General features: G+C 39.2%; 2 protein-coding genes across 3 annotated transcripts in view; both read left to right on the top strand.

The window, feature by feature from the left end:
* The first annotated feature begins 2,144 nt into the window (after nt 1–2,144).
* LOC117296111 (collagen alpha-1(I) chain-like) lies at nt 2,145–5,153 on the top strand. Its single transcript, XM_033778983.1, has one exon. It carries the CDS (start codon nt 2,145–2,147, stop codon nt 5,151–5,153), a length of 3,009 nt encoding a protein of 1,002 aa, XP_033634874.1.
* Nucleotides 5,154–15,795: 10,642 nt separating this feature from the next.
* The window catches only part of LOC117295302 (otolin-1-like), a 32,909-nt gene continuing 27,135 nt past the window's right edge, over nt 15,796–21,569 (top strand). For both annotated transcript variants that reach the window (XM_033777862.1, XM_033777861.1), the window contains exons 1-2: nt 15,796–16,399; nt 16,701–16,854. The gene's annotated coding sequence lies outside the window, so the exon portion shown is untranslated. The remainder of the gene's footprint in view (nt 16,400–16,700; nt 16,855–21,569) is intronic.

Genomic DNA, 21,569 nt, shown 5'->3' with positions numbered 1-21,569 from the left:
GTCCCGGACATAACACTTGTGTCCTTGTGTGGGATGCTTTACTTTAATTGCTTCTCTTCACCCAAATTAATAGCTGACAGGTTAGAGGTGATACTATATGAAAAAGCCTTCGGAGGGCCACAGCAGCCCTGGGCTGTATACTCAGGGGAGCTGAAAATGATTTCAGGAATTTTATGAATGACCAGTGAACTTAATGGATTCTGGGTCAATTTTAAAGAATGACTGGGTATCCTGCTTACTTTTGCTGAGCAGAAAGGTGTTAAGCAGAATTCTTTGCTTCAGCAACTCTATGAAATTGGGCTCTGACAAAATCCCAGTCCTCTCACATTTTCCAAGTTTGAAATATTTAAAACACAAAGCAGTTACTTTCATAGACGTTTCTCTCAGTTCAATCTAACTACTGACTGAAAACATTCCACATATTCCACCTAACGGAAACTATCACTTAAAGATTTCCTTCCACAGAGAAGCCTACAGAGAGATAGAGAGAGAGAGTCAGTACAACCCAGATATAGTCCAATCAGCAGGAAGTTGCTCCAGGGTTTTGGGGGGGGGGGGGGGGGTGCTTAGCTGGAAAGGTCAACAAGGTCCCCAAACTTATAGTAAGATTAATACGCAAATTTCGCAAATGGAACGCCTTAACACAACAAAGTACAAACAAATTACAGGAATACTTGAATCACAAACTTATATAAAATATCAAATTATTGTGTAAAGTTTACTTTAAAGGGCTCATGTCCTCGTTTTTCTTTCTCCACATTTTCTTCGGAGAGGGGGGGGGGGCAACGGTTTAGGTTCATATATTTGACATCTTATCAAACAGGGTGTGGGGGCAATAGAGTACAAGATCAAGTTTGACCTGCGGATAAACTGACTAATAAAAAAGGCTGATACAGTCATCGCTTGATTTTTTTGACAAACTTCGGAGTAACTTTGTTGAATTGACAGATCAACGACAACAAAACTCAAGGATATACATCAGATCAAAGGTAAGGAAAACATGTCATGATGAATATTTCACTAAATATCCCCAAAAGGCGGCTACGATCATCACTTGATTTTTCTACGGAAACTTCAGAGTAACTCTGTTGTATTCTCTGATAGTTAACAATACAAAAGTAATTCAAGGATTGACGTCAGATCAGAGGTAAGGAAACATATCATGTTAAAGATGTTAATGTAGAATTATTATCAATGACAAACAGTTTCAAGTTCAAGAAATTTATTAGGTAAACTCTTTACTGTAAAAAAAATAGACTTTACCTTTGTTTTGAAATAAAACATTCTGAAATTAAAGATGTTGCTTGTCTATTGTAGTCGCAATGCCATCCTTTTAAAGCCATTGGACACTTTCGGTAAACAGTATTGTCCATGGCCCACACTTCATGTATCACAACTTATATATAAAATAACAAACCTGTAAAAATTTAGGCTCAATTGGTCATCAGAGTCGAGAGAAAATAACGGGAAAACCCACCCTTGTTTCCGCACATTTTGCCGTGTCATGACATGTGTTAAAATAAATCCGTAATTCTCGATATCGAGAATTGATACTGCTTTATTGTTTTCTCAAAAAAAGTAAAGCATTTCATGAAATAATATTTCAAGAGAAGTCTTTCACCAATACCTTCTGTAAACCCTGTAAGTTATTTGTAAATCTGTGAACTTTTAATTTTCTTTCTGTTCCGAAAGTGTCCACTGGCTTTAAAACCACTTGAGTTAATTATTTCACAGAGCTTTTAAGAACATTATCTGCAGTAGCAAACAGAGAAGTAGATCAAAGAGCAGGATTCTTGACATGTAGAAAAAAACAAGGGGTGATTTTATAGACCAGGCTGACTTATAAAGTCTGAATTCAGTTCAAAGTTTGAAAGTTCTCATCCCTTGTATACAATTGATGGAGCAAACATTAGTAGAAAACCAGTCTCAGACAATTAGCATCATTATGACATTGAATAGCATTTTGTTGCCTGCATACTGTTAACCTATATTATGTTGCTCGTGTGACATGTTGACATGCACTCTGTTGTTACGGTGGTTAAGATTTATTTAAGAAAAGTATCATTTGTATTTATCTATTTTATTTTTTCGCGTTATTATATGCCTGCACAGATGCAGTGAATCCAAGATCCTGTCCTTGCATGATGAAGCAGTGGATATCAGGTCTAACAATGTTCAATCTGGTCAAGAGGAAACCATTTTGGCTATCCATACTCATCATCATCCATCTTGCCAGACCTTCTCTAAGCAACGTGGAACCGGCGTCATTGGAAGCAAGCCCAACACCTACTATTAGTACACTATTCAAAGGTTCAAGCTCTCAACATGTTGATCAACAATGCAATCCCTGCTGCCAGGGACAGCCAGGTTCATCAGGCATGCCTGGAATGCCAGGAAATGCAGGAAGAGATGGATTTCATGGTCGTGATGGACTACGAGGAGAGCCAGGAATTATGGGACATCCCGGGGTCAAAGGGCAAGATGGATCCGAGGGTCAACCAGGGATGAAAGGTGAGAAAGGTGAACCCATTAGAATGCAGGGGCCAAGAGGACCTCAAGGTCCACCAGGACCTCATGGAAGTAGTGGGCCTTCTGGAAACAAAGGAGATGTTGGAGAGACAGGGTCTCCTGGTGTGGAAGGACCACAAGGTGTACCTGGTCTGAAGGGTGAGAAAGGACCTTATGGACTGACCGGAAACAAGGGAGATAAAGGAGATCTTGGAAATAAAGGCGATACAGGTGTAAAGGGTGACCATGGTAGCGCGGGAATGGATGGACTACCTGCTCCTCTGAATGTTACAGGAGTACCTGGTTCGATGGGTGAGCCTGGACAACCAGGAATGAAAGGCAAGAAGGGAGAGAGAGGACCTATTAGCTTTGTCAGTTCATTAGGAATGAGTTCACAACAACCACGGAACCTGGAAGATCTAAGGTACACTGGGCAAAAAGGGTCTCGGGGAATTAAAGGAGTACAGGGCTCAAAAGGAGAAAATGGCACAGATGGAAGAGATGGGGTTTCTGGGACACCAGGACCTGTCGGTGGCAAAGGTGCAAAAGGAAAACAGGGAATAATGGGTAAGGCAGGAGAAGTAGGTCTGCAAGGACCACCTGGTGTTAGAGGAGAAATGGGTTTAAGAGGAGACAAAGGAGATGTTGGGAGGACTGGAGACATGGGGTTCAATGGAACTAAAGGTGAGATGGGTGTTAAAGGGGACAAGGGAATACAAGGTTCACCAGGAGTGTCTGGGGGTAAGGGTGTTGATGGCCTTCCTGGATCAGATGGGCTTGATGGGAAACCTGGTTTCAATGGTAGTGATGGGGAACAAGGTATAAATGGTCAAAAAGGAGAGCAAGGGGAGATGGGTGTTTTAGGGTATAATGGGAGTAAAGGAGAACTGGGATTAACAGGTGGACCAGGAGCACCTGGTATTAGGGGGGAGAAGGGTGTAAAAGGAGAAAATGGCACAACTGGACTCCCTGGTGATGTTGGGATAACTGGGGAGAAGGGGTCAAAAGGTGAAACAGGGCCAATAGGACATAGAGGGATATCTGGTGTAAATGGTACTCAGGGGCCTGGAGGTCCACCAGGGGAAAAGGGCTCCATTGGGGAAGGGTTGCAGGGTAATACAGGGGACAGTGGAGGAAAGGGGGAAAAAGGTGATATGGGACCAGTGGGTGTACCTGGTGCAGGGGGTGAACCAGGTGTGATGGGGATAGTTGGGCTAAAAGGTGAGAAAGGGCAAGAAGGTGTGTGGGGTGAACATGGCGCAAAGGGAGACTCTGGCAACAAGGGTCCAAGGGGTAAACAGGGCCCTCCTGGTGAAGTAGGTCCCAAAGGAGTACGGGGTAGTTTTGGACCAGAGGGTCCTCATGGTCCAGTAGGGCCCCCTGGTGTGCAAGGGGTTAAGGGAGAGGTAGGACTGAAGGGAAGTTATGGCGACAAAGGTGATACAGGAGGCAAAGGGAATACTGGACCATCAGGAGCACCTGGGGTTAAGGGTGAGCCTGGAATCCAAGGAGAAGCTGGCTTGCAAGGTAGCAAAGGTGATAATGGGTCAGCTGGTGGGCCTGTGGGGCCGCCAGGTCAGCCAGGTATAGATGGGATCAATGGATCGAAGGGTGACAGTGGAGACACTGGGATAACAGGTACGACAGGACCACAGGGGATCAAAGGGGATGAAGGAAGTAAAGGAGATCAAGGACTTCAGGGATTAAAGGGTGATTTGGGACATAAAGGGGATATTGGGATGGTTGGTCCAATGGGACTAAGAGGATTTATAGGAAATCTTGGCGGAAAAGGGGAACAAGGAAAGATGGGAGATAAAGGTGAAGTAGGCTTGAATGGGACAAGGGGACCAATTGGTCCAACAGGGGAGCAGGGTATGGACGGCGCAATGGGACCAAAAGGGGAAAAGGGAAGTATTGGTGAAACAGGTCAAAGGGGAGAAATGGGTCTGAATGGAACACAAGGCCCTGAGGGTCAACCAGGACCAATAACTCCAAGTCCAAAGGGCTCACAGGGTGATAAAGGAGAACAAGGGGAAACAGGTGAGGAAGGAAGGGTTGGGCAACCAGGGGAGAAGGGTCAGCGTGGTGTATGGGGGTTAGAGGGAGTTAAAGGAGCACTGGGCCAGCAAGGTTTACCTGGGCTAGCTGGGGCAATAGGTGAGAAGGGGGACAAGGGTGACTCAGGTGGAGCCGGGTCAAAGGGTGAGGGTGGAGTCACTGGGCCTCCTGGGATTGGTGTTATAGGACCACCAGGTATCCCTGGGGAGCCTGGTAAATCGGTAGCAATCGCACCCTATCGGCAAACTGCGTTCACAGCAAGATATTTTCACAATAGAATTGATCTAAACGGTCGACAGATACCATTTAGTCACATTGTCTCAAACGTTGGTGGCCAGTTCCAAAGTGGATCCTTCTCTAGTGCCACTGCAGGCACGTATGTGTTCCAGTTTAACTTGGAATATGGCTCCGGAATCGTGAAGTTGATGAAGAAAGGGTCCTCCACTGAGCTTATGATGACAGAAACATCAGCTACTACTGTAGTTCAGCTTGATGTGGATGATCTAGTATGGCTGCAGATGACCACTGAAGGCACACCACAAGAACTGGGAGTTAACTTCAGTGGATTTCTGCTGTATGTTTCCTGAAGTGACATTGACTCACTTTGTTAGGGAAAGAAGAAATCCAAGCCTACCCTTACTTCAAAAAGTTCACAAAAGAGTTCACAAACAGTGCCACAAAAGAAGACTTAGAAAATGTCAAGACCTTTAATTTTATGTTTCAAAACTAATACCCCTATAAAAAAGAAAAGCTTGTCTGCTCATGCAGTTTGCATGAGTTTCATAAATTGCTTTTGCATGTTTTGGAGCTTCGCGTAAATCAGGCTGATAGATCAAGAGTGGTCACCAAAGTATTTGTTTGCCAAAAAAAAAAACCATTCAGTATCTAAGTAACACAATCTTTCGTTGGTTAAGATTATTGAGTTGCAACCAAACGGGCCCCTCCCACTCAAACCTGTGAAACCAGCAGCTCTTTAATTGGGTTATGTTGCCGGGGTGTAACAATTTAACCTCAACTTCTTGGCTGATTCCAAATTGAATAACAGATTAATTTATCAACATTTGTGAATGTTCACCTGCAATCTGATGAAAAGTTAAGAGATGACCTTAATGTACTTCTAGACCCGACACCAACATCCTTCGTCTGGCGGCTTCAATTCATGAAGAGCAATAATGGCACTGAGCCAGGAATGACATTGCTGAACATGTTGAATGTCGGATAGAGCTCAATCTTTACATGCGTTTGTTAGGGCTTCCCCTACAATTACCTGAGCATGACTAAGCAGATGAGCCAAACAGTGTGACATTATGGTGGGTTGGTGTCAAGAGTCATGCAGTGAAGTTAGAATGGAGAGGTTACCTTAGCTCTAACTCGTGTACAAATCTGGTAAAAAAAGTAAATGATTTTACAGATGAGGAGGTTTGTTTAATTTTGAGTATTTTTGTTAGTGTTAACTATGTGCTAAATTACAGTTAAAGGGAGGGTACACGTTTGGTAATTGTCAAAGACTAGTCTTCTCACTTGGTGTATCCCATCATAACCATAAAATAACAAGCCTGTGAAAATTTGGGCTCAATTGGTCAACGAAAGTTGCGAGAAAATGATGAAAGAAAAAACACCCTTGTTGGACGAATTTGTGTGCTTTCAGATAAGAATAAAATTCTAGCTACAAGTCATTTATTATTTTAGTGAGAAATTACCCCTTTCTCAAAAACTACGTTACTTCAGAGGGAGTTGTTTCCCACAATGTTTTATATTAACAACAGCTCTCCAATGCTTGTACCAAGTCAGTTTTTAAGTTAATATTTGTTTTGAGTAATTACCAAACGTGTACCGTCCCTTCAATCTTACCGTACAAACTAGAGATTTGTGTTGAGTGTTGAATGGAAAATGTGTAAAGTAAAATCAAATATGTCTTCAAGACATCTCGGTCACACAACAGAAAACCCAAAGACCTACATTTATGGGTCTGCAATGTTTACTGGGCACTAACGATCAAAATTTCTTCCAAACAGACATGGGTCACATCTGGAAGATTTACAGCGACTTCTGATTTGTTTTATTTCCCCTGAATTTGTAGCATGTTCTGCATAGTTAGCCTCAGCTCCTTGGTGTATGTTTAGCCATGGTCTACATTTCAGTCATGCCACAGTTGCCTGACCCAGTGAGTGGCAGGTTGTATATTGATGTCTAGGGAATATTAAAAGTCTCTGTATGCACAAGATAAATGCGTTGGGTGATGGAAGTCATTTTAGTGTTGATGTCACAAGGTATTCAATATTGCTGTACATTAAACATTCTCATATTTTAATGATACCAAGTGTGGACCAGAAAACAGAAGAGGTCTACATTATGAAGGGACTTGGTATAAAGAAAGAGTAGGGCAATGCATTTGCCTGCCTTGTTACATGTATATTGCATAATTATTAGCATTTGTAAATCTAAAAATTTAGAGAATTTTATATAATACACTACTCCAGGACAAACCACAGGTGACTTTCTGAGAGAAAAAAAAAAAAAAAAAAAAAATGAAGAGGAAGAGCTTTCAAATAGCACACAACTTAAGGATTCCCTTAAACATAGCATTTTTAAGACATCACATCACATTGATATCATGGCTCGTATTACAGTTGTCATAACTCTTATACTGCCATTTCAAAGTGACAAATCTTGGCAAGTGGCATCATATATTTTGTATTAGTGTCTCCTTTTTTGTATTTTCATTACAAACAATGATCCCATGATTGTATTCTATGACATATTTTTAAATGGGATGGTGATTTAAAGCACCAGATGGAGTGTACTCTATTGTGAATCATGGCCAGCGTGTACCCATGTGAAGTACCCATGTGAAGTACCTGTACCTAATAACTCTATGAAGATCCACAAGCCTGGTTTAAGATCATGACCATGGTCCTCCTTTCAAAAAGGCCACTTTAAGCATGAACTTTTTATCTGCTTATTTGGAACTAAAATGTACATGTTGAACATAAGTTCTTAGTAATGAAATAAAAGTTATGACTTATTTCTAGGTGGTGTTTTATCTTAGTTCCTACATGTGCATGTTTATATATGTTAGTCAGTGTTGTTAGTCTGTTTGTTTGTTATTGACCCATTTCACCTGACGTCATCATCAGAATAATCTTGGATGCGCCATTTTGGTGGTCAATGTCATAACATGTGTTATTCAGTGAAGTGTGCATTTTTAGGTGACGCGGCTTTTACACGTAAGCCTATTGACCACCAACATGGTGAGCGTGGCATCAGTCGCCGCGTGTGACGCGCGTGCAAGGGGTCAATAATGCCTGTATGTAGATTTGGCAACACAACCTTTTGCTTTACCCTAGGCCTAAATGTTGTCCTTTTTTTGTGATTATATCAAACTTCTGTCAATTGTTGGAGTTGTTACCACTTCTCTGGTGTGCCATTAAATATTTGTTATCACGACCCTCACTTTAATGATGTACACATTTCTTTAATCATTGCAACATTGAAATAAATGTATCATCTATCTATATCTTCCAAGTTCAAGTTCAAGTATATCTTGACCATGATCATGTCATACTTTCAAGGGCATGTTCAATTCAAGCATGGTGCCTTTTGATGGTTTACATGTACATCCAAATAATTGTACTATTAACCCTATGATGTCAATCCCCTGAGGGGTGTAAGCAAATATCCTTCCCTTTCAGGGAGGGGGGTGGGGGCTTGAATGATGATACTGTGTATCGCACCATCACAAAATGCAGGACTATGTCATTATGTTTTAATGCTACAAAAGAGGTGCAAATAAAGGAACACGTTGCCTTGGATCGGTCGAGTTGGACTTTGAAAAGCGTTTGTAACCGTTGGTTATAAAATGCATATGATTAGAAAGATATTTTAAAAGTAGAATATAATGATCCAAACGTATCACTTGAAATTGCGTGGTTTTCAGTCGGCCATTTATGGAAGTCAAATTTTTTGTTTAAGAGCAATTCCAACCTATTACTTTTTAATACTGAAATATGATGGTCACATTCAAGTGATTTACAACAACTTATGTTTTGTCACGTATTTTGTTTACATACATGTAAGCTCAAATTGCACTTAGAGTTGAGGGTGACACTGATTTGGGCCACGACCCAAATCAACTGTCACCAGAGGCACGGTTGCCACCTACTCCCAGGGATGGACAAGGGGAGTTCATGAGACACCTTAGGAAACGAGCTGATCAAAACAAAACTCTGTGTTTCAACCACAACTCTCAAGAGTATCTTGCTGCCAAAGTACCACATGTACATTGTATATACATTCATCGTTATAGTTGTTCTTGTTGGCTACATGGCACATATCAATTGCCTTCAAAACTGAATGTCAAAAAGACTGGCAGCAGTATTTGTGGATTGGTAATTTTAACAGTAACCTTTGGCCAACTTTGACAAATTAGGCGAGGGAAAAAAAACGGTGTTCAGCAGTAAAAGGTTTCAACCAAATCCACAATGTGAATGAGTGAAAGGGTCCTGCTCATTTTTGCCGATACGCCAAAGGTTGGTCTAATATTCACCCCTGGCCTTACAGGTTGGTCTAATATTCACCCCTGGCCTTACAGGTTGGTCTAATATTCACCCCTGGCCTTACAGGTTGGTCTAATATTCACCCCTGGCCTTACAGGTTGGTCTAATATTCACCCCTGGCCTTACAGGTTGGTCTAATATTCACCCCTGGCCTTATAGGTTGGTCTAATATTCACCCCTGGCCTTACAGGTTGGTCTAATATTCACCCCTGGCCTTATAGGTTGGTCTAATATTCACCCCTGGCCTTACAGGTTGGTCTAATATTCACCCCTGGCCGATACGCCACAGGTTGGTCTAATATTCACCCCTGGCCTTATAGGTTGGTCTAATATTCACCCCTGGCCTTACAGGTTGGTCTAATATTCACCCCTGGCCTTACAGGTTGGTCTAATATTCACCCCTGGCCTTGTTCTTCCCTCTTGAAGGGCCACAGTAATTTTCCTCTGGTAAGGGGCACATCTAGGAGGACATTTTTACAAAAATTGCATCTTGGAACTTTGCAGAGGGCACCACAGCAAAAGCACAGGATAACTTTCCATGAATGAATGAAAGAATAAAAGAATGAATGAATGAATCTTGAGAAGGGATTCCTGTGTACAAGTGGAGCAACTTGAAACGCTGGACACCCTTGAGAAGTTGAGAAGAGTTGAAATAAGTATATCAAAGTAGAGAACTTGTTCCGTTCAAACATCTGTTGTTACGGCCACTCACAATCAGCCCATTGCAGTTCCAAAAAGATCGGCAGTAGCAGTTTGTAAAACAGGTTCATAAAAGCTTCCCTTGGGATGTATCCAATTAACCTTTGACCTCAACAAGCTCAAGGTGACAGGAGAGGCCCTTGGAAAGGTTGTTGTCTTCATCCACTGATATGTAATTCAAATGAAAACATTTTACACTTGGGCTTTTTATACTTTTAAAAACAATCGGAATGTTAAAATTAATCTCACTCATTTTCACTTGAACCTGAATTTTAAATTATATTTTTGCATCTGCAAGAGGGCAAATCTATTTATAAGTCTAATTATAATTATAATAAGCCACAAGGGAAACTGAGTGAGTAAATGTTTAAATAATTTGGGGTTGAGTAAAGAAAAATTGTATAGAGAGGAATTTGAATCAAAATGTCTGTGTATAATTAAATGGATCACACATTTTATCCAGTATCCATTTTGTACAGTTAACTAAAATATGAAAAGGCCAAAAAGGTCAGAATAAAAAAAATTAATAAGAAAAACCATATAAAAAAATTTGAATCTAAAGACCTGAATAAATTGCCTAAATTGCCCGTAGCATCATTAACATTTTCATATAAAAAAATGTTTACTTTGAAAACCATAATATATTCACAGAATACTGAGTACATCCTTCAAAATTTTATGAAATATTAGGACAAATCTGAAAACCCAATTAAAAACCCATGATAACTGAAACCCTCACTCACATTTTCATAAAATGTTTTGGTCAACTCCCAATAACAGTATGACTTCCTCCATGGCATTATGCCAAACTAGATATCTGTCCTGTATATCTGTCATCGAGTCATCACAGAGATCACGACCTTGATGCTAAGTACTGTACAGGACAAACTAGTAATCCATTATGATATTTATCTAACCTGACAACTATCCCAACAACTTCTAAAGGGTTCATTAGTAAGCATCAGAAATTGTCCTTAGCTTTAATTCTAATCATCGAAATATCATACAAAAACTTGTATCTGTGATATACTCAGGAGGTTCATGCCTATGCAAGAGCCCAAGCCAGATCATAAACCCCAGCCGGATCCTAAGTCAAAGCCTGAGCAAGAGCCATAGAACGTTACAGAATTGGTAAGAAACAAAATTCTTGAAGATCACAGACTACATAAAACTTACACGGTCTAATAATGATGATAGTAGAAAACATGCCTTGAAATATTTCTGTCTGAAATTTCAAATTTGATGAGCAATAAATAATCTAATTTCGCGTTTATCGCATGTTTTTGTTTTGGCATCGATGCAATGCAAAGGTTGTAATTGGTTTTTCAATGTTCTCTCGTGACCCAGGTAGCCGATCGATCTCAAACTTCTACAGGTGTGTCAGTTTATGTAATGGTGGATTACATAAAGTTTTTACACTGCCAGCAACCTTTTTTGCTAGCAAAACAAATTCTGTAATGTTCCTTTAAGGATACTTAATAAAAGATGTTAAATTTTCATCCACACAATCTTGGAAAATTTCTCAAAATTCTGTGGCCATGCTGTAATTCTTTGACATTGAGATGCCATGTCAGACTTTTCCAGGGATTGGATGACTTTTATACTGAATGAGCTTTTAGGCGTGTAATTGCTGAGCAGTCAGATGCATCAGACTCAAGTTCAGATGAATTGGTCATCAGGAGTGTGGGTTTGATTCTAGGTCATGACACTTGTATCCTTCTGAGCAAGGCACTTCACAATAATTGCTTCTCTTAACCCAGGGTGTATAATGGGAAACTGGGAGGGCTGAGAGTGTGTCAGTCTTGTGCTGGATTTACCTCTAATTTAAGCAGTTTGGGGTTTTATGCTCCCCAGGGAGTTGAGAAGGTAAGAGGAATTGGCTAAATATTCCTGGTGATGAAGGATAGTAATGTTTTAAAGCCTTGATCTAGGTGCGCTAAATAAGCAACAAGTATTACTATTAGATTAAAAAACAATCAATTCTTGTTGTTGTTGATTATCAATTGATTCAAATCCTTTAAAGTGACCACATGAGAGAAATTATTTGGTTCAAGCTGACCTCCACACAACCTTCTTCGTTTTAGAGAATCCTAATTGAAAATTGGGCTGGAAAATGGGTTCACTGCGTTACAAATTAAATTACTTAGGAATATTACTTTTTTTATGGAGAATATTGAGATCCCATGGAGTACAAGATGTTATCAGTTACTCAGGCATTTTGTTTAAAAACAATTTTCTAAGATAGTTTTTAGGTTTTCAATTTAGCTCCAAATTATCCTGATGACTTGCCATGAGATTTGCAACGCATCGGCAAATATTTCAGACAAACACCGGGTCCACAATCACAGGTTTTATCAGGGAGAAAAGGTAGATAAAGTTCCACCAGTTGTAATAAAAACGTAAATCAATATTATTGACTTGATAGATTCACGATGTCCATATTCCATATCTCCATGGGTGATAAGTCTGAGACCGCTACGTGGACGTCCAACCAATTTGAGGCAATTTAAAAAAAAATCTGTCCAATTTGAAAGCAATTGAGGTTATTTAAGAGTAATTTCTCATGGCTACTTGGTGCATTAACCCCTGCCTGACACTGTAATTCACCGCCCACTGCATCAGAGATGTTTTTGGTGGAAAAAACACTTTATTCTTCAAGAAAAATTTTCAATATAGCAAAGCTATAGGAAAACATAGCTTTACAGAGTATGGTAATTTATTCAGAATGAAGGCACATCCTAAACTTTTCAAAGTTAGTCCCCAATCTCCCCAAAATAACAAACCTAGGGGCAAACAAAGTTTTTTTAGCAACAGTAACAGTTTATGCAGGACGATACATCTTGGATCTGTTTCCTCCTCTAGGTATATTTTGTTGTGTGGAAAGAAGCTTGAAAGGAAAGACACTAATTTGCAGTAATTAGCACGATGATGATTTAACAATTTTCAGAGTCGTAAACATCAAGAATAAAACATCTAAGCTTTTTGCTGCATTTTTGTACTCTTTATGAAATCGACCCCTGGTTTAATAAATGTTTTCCATAAAATTACTGCAGAGTTATCCAGACTTCTTGTATATAACCATTTCAAAACTTCCCTTGAAATATCTAACTTATTTCTAACCAAAGTAAAAAATCTATGTTTTATAATCTTCAATCAGCTTTTGTAGTCTGGATTTTTGGAAGAATTGATAATTTTTCCTTTTTTCCACAGAGTTGACCATTCCTTTTTTTAAGAGTTGCTCTAAGTTTTTTACCAACCATTCACAAACTTTCCATTGAAATATCCAACCAAACTATTGCCAAACTAAATATTTAACTGTTTTCTAATCAACTACATCAACTTTGGTTTTTCTCTTTCTAATCTTCGTCTGTAAACATTGGTCATTCCCTCAAGATAATCAAAATCCAATAAGAAAACAGCACAAAGAAGAAGAAAAAAATCACATTAAAAACAAAAACTAGAACTTATTACCAGGAACGCTTGACTGAAAATACTATGATGTGAAATATGAAAACCGCAGGAATGTTCTGTTATAAAACAAACACCTGTCGCTAGTCACTCTCTTTGGATGACATCAATTTATGTCCGGGATCTCAAACATTCACATCTGACAATTCACTTTGCCAGAATGTTGTGCCTCGCAAACATGAATGTCATCTGTCATGAACATTTGCGCGTGTGAGGCCTCGCAAATAGAAAATCCCTTAAGCGTTTGGACCTCCTTCCGTGTCGTTTCAAAAGTTTGCCAATTGCAGGTGTTCAATTTATAAATCATGGCCCGATCATTTGAAACACAGGAACTGCTTGTTAAATATCAACTAATATCGCAAACAAATCTGGAAAAAAAGTTGACACACACTGACCTGTTTATAGGGAACTGCAAACTGAAAATATCATGGGCAAGATTTCACAAAACAAACAAAACCCTGGACAAATTACTAAAGTGCCTCACAGTTCCCTCGTCCTCAAGACCCTGAACCTCCCAAGTGTTACCTTTGAGTAGATTTACAGATTTTAAAAGTACATACCCTGAAATACATCACCACAGGTTTGGACAAGATATTGTGGTGACTGCTTCATTCTTCTTCAAGAATAATTGAGAAAATTCTGAAATCAGGAAAAATTCCTGAGAAGTCAAACGTATCATACATGTAGAGGCTTACTCTATGCACCTATGTATGTGCATTAGAGTAAGAAGATGTTACTGCAGAAATAATGCTTTGTGCTTTATAAAGCAAGTTTTATAAACTACAGTCCTGGCTAAAATGTTTGAGTTACCCATTCACATTGTTACAATTAATATTCCCTGTCCACTTCCCCCGTGACAATAAACATTATTGTTGATGGGAGCGCCAAAGACTGAGCAAAGAGAGCCAACATTGAAAGGGGGCACGGGGGGCAATGTTGAGGGGGGCCCAACAAGATATGGTCAGGATTGTACAGATGGACTATACGGGCCTTGGATTTTTTGCCTAGTCAGTGGTTGTTTTAATTGGCATTGGGCCAGGGAAAACAGTTCAAGACCAGACTCCCTTCAAACAAACATGTGCAAACATATTTTGTACCCTTTCCAGCAGGACTGTAAGCTTGTTTATACCACTCCAAAATATAACTTCACCCTCTCACTAGACACAGGGGTCTCCTTGATACGCATCTTGGTTCCAAGATGCTCCAGTTGTGCATCCTTAAACACGTTAGTCACAAACAACCTAACCGCTATCTAAATCACTATTGGCCCACAAACCGCTCAATGAAAACTGCAACAAAACGCTCGCTGCCAGTGGGCAGTGTAATTCCTGTAACCGCTATCACATAGTGGTTCGTGAGATTATGCGGTTGCAGAATTATAGCGTCCTCCCTCTAGCAGTGACACAAATCCTTTGTGAATACATGTGTTCATGATTACACAATTGGGGCAACTTAGAACAAAGATTGTCTTGATACAAGGGCAGCTCAAATTGTGCAAACAAGATGGCAGTTGACCATGGTGCTAGAACTCACTGCCCCAAGCCAAAAATAGGTATGCCTCAAATTGCCACCATCAAGAGCCCTCCTGGGAACCATTCCCCCCCACCCCCCAAACAAAAAGATACATACTCCTGATACTCCTGGTATAGCCTAGCTCTTCAAGTTAGGATAATATTTTATGTCTAAATGATAACCAAACAGTTAACATTTTCAACCTCCAGCCCCGAAATCACAATTCCCTTTTTTCATCAAAAACTACGCTGAACAGTTTACATTGCTCACAGAGAACGGTGTCAACCTCACGTCATTTAACGCCTCCCAAATCAACAATCGGTGACCATGATAAACTTTTTTGTTTTACCTCGGTGCGACTACAAAGGGAAGTTTTGCCTTGGGAGTACTTAATGGAATCTTGCCCTAATTCACTTACAGGGGCTGAAATAGAATCTATCCGCCAGTGCAGATCGGATTGTATCCAAGTCATGGTCTTAAAGTCGCAAATTTATTAACAAATCTAAATCAGAAGGAGTTTTTTTTTTAAGCTTTTTTCTCCATAACACAAATGCAAAACAGTAATTATCTATTTTATGTAGCATCAGAGTAGATCTTTGTCACAATAATGTGTTCTGGCAATAGTCTAAACAGATGGGGAAAAAATGTGAATAGTACCAAAATGTCTGCTTAATAGGCATGAAACGGTGTGAATAATGAAAGCCACATGACCAACAATCCTCCAATCAAAAGACAAGGACCTACTCAGGCGTCAATATAAATATACTTTATATAGATGCTTTATAATTGCACTGAAGTTTGAGGCGTCAAAATGTAAAATCAGTCAGCAATGTTTGGAATTCTGCACATCACACTTCCTATTCAAGTTTTCCTTCGATACTAACAGGTCTGACAAACAAGTCACTATTGAATCATTAAATCAACATGGAAATGTAGGCTTGGATACAATAGCAATGCATCCAGGAAACTCTAGCACCATAAGGTATGTCAAGGATGTTGTACAGCCCATGGACTTGAGGCATTTAAAGTCTGCCACTTAATCAATAATAAGTGACATCACTGTCTATGGTGAGAAGGGGGGGACACAATATGTTGACGACCAAGCAAGGCTAGAGGGCTGAGGCAAAAACATAGTGTGATCACCACACTCCCCCGCCCCGCTGGACTGATCACAGCTCTCTCTCTCTGGTGATCGACATACTGCATGGATATGTACTGGGAGTGTTTTGGAGAGGCTTTGCTTTATGGGGAGGGTATGGTAGTAAGTTACTGACTTAGATGACATTGGTATTTGGTAGCACATAACTGTCTGACTGACAGACCTCTGAGTGAGCCACTCTTGATTCATGTGATGGTATGCCGACCCAGATCAAAGCTCTAAAAAAGTGTTGTCGCATCCAGATAATAGACAGTGCACTTCAACCAGCCGATTGGAACACTGAACTTTTTGTGGGTCTCTGAGGAAGTGTCTCCAACAGTTGTGACTTGGTGCTGCATGTGACAGCATCTCCTGTTTGGGTTCTTTGAGAAGTATCCATCAAGTTGTGTACAATCTTCGACATATTGGTAGCAGAGTAACTTTTTAGAGTTTGCTGAAGGTGAGACTAAACTTCTTGGCTCATTCTTACGGGCTCCTTGTTCCGCGTCCTGCTTGATTGAAACGTAATCAGATCTTATCTTTTTTTTTTTACTTCACAACTATCGCTTGAGAGAGTTTCCTATATGGAAGTACTAAAATACAAGAGTCTCAGACAGACAAGTTAACTGTTTGTGAATTCCTCACTTTGTATCTTCAAATTCTTCAAGCTGCAAGCTTTTCCATGCTATTGCTCTCCTTTGGAAAAAAATAAACCACAAGTAGAATTTGACTTTCTTGATATTCTTCCCCAAATCTTGCAGATTTCTTAGTGCAGCAGAGAGAGAAACATGTGAAGCCTCGGACTATTGGTGAATAATATTCAGATATTTATTGTAAGTGGAGTCACAAACTCAAGGAATATTTATGCACAGCCATTGAAATAATCTCAAGACAGACAAGGATTTTTGTACAAAGGTAAGATGGTTTTTACACTTTTTAAAATGGTAACTAATACTTCAGTTTCCTGCTTTTATAAATGTGGGAAAAGCTTGGAGTTGCAATACACCTTTGTGTTGAAAGCGATGTTTTTGTGTTGTTTTTTGACACAAAATAAATTAGGGTTTAATTTTTAAGAAGCTAGTCTCATAACAAAAATTGATGCATTGATGTAGTTATTGCTACGAAAGCTTATAAATGTATTTCTTTGTTAAAGTAGTTACTCTTTATAGTGTTACTACTGCTTTCCTTGTTTTATCCTTTAAGCTAACACAGCTATTTTGTATTATTAGTGTAAATCGGGTCATGCAACTTTAAGAAGTATTTGGTTATTTGTTTAAACTCCTGGGGAAAAGACCACTCAGTATATGTTAACCCAGGGGTTATGTCACAGTGATATCTTATTCCCAATCGTGGCTACAAGCATGGGTCACGTCTTGTACATAACTTAGGAACCAAAAATTGTTGACACCAAAATGAGTTGGCAAATATTTCCCAATACTCATTTCTTCAAAAATGCAGAATGCAACCTAAAGAATTATTACTCAAGTATATATTATTATAGGCTGCTATCGCTAAGCGATAACGACTATGTAGTGCAAATAAAATAAAACAACTGATGCAGGTACCTGATGGACAAAATGAAGTTAAATAGCTCATGAAACAGTATGAGTTCTGGCACAAGCATGAGAGATGATACCAACTTTGGCAGCTATTTGATGTCCACAGAAATGACATTGTGGCCTGTAGTGGTGTTAAGGATAGCAGTTTGTCAATGTCAGTTTACTAAAGTAAACCCCCCCATGTATACTTATGTAACTCAGTTAGACAAGTTGTGGTTTCAGATGGTGTGGAGACAACTTAGGTGCGTTTAATCTCGAGCTGACAGCTCAAATGTATCTAACACTCTCATAATTACACTCTCTCGAATATAGGCATTTTTTAATTGAGGGCGGTGAAAACATCTTACTCTACGTTAACTCGGATCTCGATAACATTCAAGGGAAATTTATTTTTTCCTGTCTGCTTAGAAACAAATCTAATAATATCAACCCAAACTTTTACAGTTCGTTTCTGAACGTAAAAACGAGTGGAACATGGTTGACTGAAATTAGGCGCTTCCTTAACCACAAAACATTCCTGTAGATAGAGAAATAGACCAGCTAATTTTAAGGTCACTATGTGTTTGGGATTTGATTCCAACATGGAGCAATTCCAAGTACAACAAGGTGTAAATTGACGAGGGCATAAGGTGCCACTATGCCCTACATAAAAAACTTGCACCTGTTTTATGCTCACATCCTTAAATACACCATTTTAGGGCGAGTTCCCTAGAAATGTTTTTTTTTTTTTAAAGTTTATTAGATGTAGCACAAGTGGAAGCGGATAGATTTTTTAATTTTTTGTGACAATTCATGCCAATGCACAACTAGTCTGCTTCTTTTTAAGTTTATTTTTAGGGGTAAATTCTATTTTGTTTGTTTATATATTTCAAAACTTTTGCTTTCCTTTATGTTGTTAAGGTCAGGCAGACTTAATATGCTCTATTCTGATTTTCTTACCATTATGTGCAGTGGTATTCAATCATAAATATTTATTTCCAAACTTTGCCTTTTATTGTTTTGTAAGTATTTGTTTAGGATTCATTTCCCCGTTCTAGAATTAGATGAATGGGCTTTCAATCAGTGAGCACAGTAGTTAGGTCCATTCTTATTAGTCCTTGCCATCTTAGAATGGGTTGTTTAGATGGTCTTCCTGTCAAGGGAACTTGGCAAACTCCCACAATGGGAAGCGCCACGCTGGCAACAGCAAATCTATCTCATATACAAACATTGGTTAAATGTCTATGATTATGAATTGCACAACTCAAGAAATTGTTATTCAGTAACTAGACTGTAGAGTCCATGCAGCAACAGTTATAAACTTGATTGGCTGCTTGCTGGATAAGACACAGTAAAGAAACAAGATGTGTTCCACAATCACAAGATGCTCAAAACCAATTTTTATTAACGTTACTAATAAGTGCATGAAAAATGCCTGATTGTTCACAGTCTTTCCAAGTACAGGGTCGGACATCTGCAAGAAAAAAAGATAAAAAACTCCGACCTAAAACAGAAGGCAAACCAAAACAGCAGCCACGAAGAACAATAAATAGAGTCACAAAGTGTCATGACAGACACACAGGGTAGTTCTTATATATATCCCTTCTGCAGTACACTCATGTGTGATTAGGGCAGTTCATAGTGTCACAACAAGGGTCTATACAATATGAACGTGATAACATTTGTAGCATTGAGGAGGGTTGCATTTGGCCCTGGATCATGCATTTTTTTTAAAGAGGTGCTCCAATGTCTAATAAAGTTTTGTGATGCACTCGTTTTCCCAATAGAGAGAAAAGTTTAAACAAAGTTGCAGGGAAAATTACAAGTATCTAATCTCACACTAAGTTTGTGTGAGATGGCATTTTATTCAATATTCTTTTAGAGCAAAGTTTCAAGCATGAAGTCATCATCGGACATAAGAAAACAAATGGGTCTGTACAATCCAACCAAAGATCAATTTTTGAGCCAGACATAAGCTCAAATTCAATGCCGTTTTGATTGAATTACATCAAAATTCAGGCATGAACTTAAAATTCTCTGTACAAAAATGTTTAAACCCTAATTAAATATATTCTTTTAATTATACAAACCCTAATTATATTTTAAACAAGATGTAATCCAACTATTTTGGAGTTCAGCAATCAAATAATCAACAGCAGATGTGTTTTATAAATGCTATTTATCAGACTTTAGCAATTTTTCAGATGGAGATCTGGAAGATACATTGTGGGGAGGGAGGTCACGCAATTATGCCTATTCAGGACACTCAATCATTTAATATTGCTTCTTCTTTTGGCTAAGACAGTAAAGCTATACAGGTCCCAGGCTTGATTAGCAGTAGAATGTGCTGCATCACCAAGGTGCTATAAAAATGGGCCTCATATTGTGTAGTTGCAAACAGTGAATCTGTCATCAACTTTGGGGGCCTTGGAATAAACTTACCTTGAATAGGTAACTACATATGTATATCGATTGATTCATGATAAATCTGCTAGATGATGGGATAATACCACCTCCGAATAGGTAACTAGATCAATTGGTGCGTTATAAATCCTTTAATTCATGGAGTGAAATTGCCTACGAATTGGAGTGAAATTGCCTAGATCAATTGGTGCATTATAAATCCTTTATATCATGGAGTGAAAACTAGGAAAGGATGTGAATTGATTTACTCTTCATAAACTATGAATTGTACAATGCCCTTTAACATTTCAAATTGTGATGAGTGACGTACATGCTACCTGGAATGTACGAAAGCTTACCTTGGAGCCAAACTTCAAACTAAGTGACCTATATGCCAAAGTACTTTGGATGATACTTATAGAACTTGGTGTTCCTCTACTAACTAGCCCAAGGTAGGGCTTCTCTGTTGCAGAGAGTGACTGCAACAGAGACGGTATACCAGGGCCCAATACAATAGAGCTGGAAAAATGCTTTTGAACCATTTTCTGCTTTAGTACTAGCAGTAATGAGCAGGATATACCAGTCAAAAATTGAGCATGTGATATGCTAGCTTGCAGGCCTGGAAAACACCCACATCACTGACAGCAATTGCCGTGGTGCCACGTGTTTTGCTTTGGTGCCCTTTGCAAAGTTCCAATACAAATTTTCTTTATTTAAGGGGAACTTCCATAAAGAAAATTAAAATACAGAACAAATATGCTGTGCCCCTTCAAGATTTAAATTCAAGGCCTGAGCTTTGCTGGCAAGCTTTTTCTGGTCAGCATTATTTTAGTGCTTAGATGCAGTTTGTGCTTAAGCAGCTGTTTGAAGTTGGGCCCTGAGTTGGTGTTCCATTATTTTAGTGCTTAGATGCAGCTTGTGCTTAAGCAGCTCTTTTAAGTTGGGCCCTGAGTTGGTGTTCCATTAACCGGTCTCTGGGGCATAGAAAGGGCATTTTTTTAGAGGTGATATTTGAAGAATGTAAAAATTCCTGAAAAATTACTTGCTGGCCTTGTGTTCCCCTTATGCCAGACCTGGAACCTCCCAGATGTTACAATAGACTCACTAAGGTTCGCAGACTCTGCATTAACAGAAATGCAACTGTACAGGTTTGGGACACAATGTGGACTAATTCTCCATCCCTTTGTGGTGATTGCCCCACTTATCAGTTCAACAAAAGTTCAATCTCTTAGGAGTTGTGAAATAAATCCTGAAATCAGGAAACATCCTGAAAAATAACATGGCTGAAGGATGAGTAGAAGCTTATGTGAGTAGGATGGCCAAATGGTAGAATTTGAGACTGGTTGCTCTTGTTCACTGGCAGACTGAGTCAGTGCCAACTGGGAAAGATTATTGGGTGGGGGAGTCATATCCATGTCTCTGGAAGACTTTTGGAGCGCTCTGTTTTGAATTTTGACACAATGTTTGTCTGGCAAAAGCAAATACGTTAAGTAGGCATTTTTGATTCGCTGCATGTATTTCTTGTTAGGAAAATCGGTAATTAAGTCAGAGGCACTAAACCACTTGACCATTTATTAGTCTTGAAAATTTAAATCACAGCTCTGCAAACTAGAAGTACAAATAAGTAATCCGGACACCCTCCAGGTGTGACAACGCACTTTGTAAAAAGTGCTAATTTCTTATATCATA

The sequence above is a fragment of the Asterias rubens genome, chromosome 10, assembly GCF_902459465.1.
Source record: "Asterias rubens chromosome 10, eAstRub1.3, whole genome shotgun sequence".
Taxonomy (NCBI): domain Eukaryota; kingdom Metazoa; phylum Echinodermata; class Asteroidea; order Forcipulatida; family Asteriidae; genus Asterias; species Asterias rubens.
This window is presented reverse-complemented; position numbering and strand designations above follow the sequence as displayed.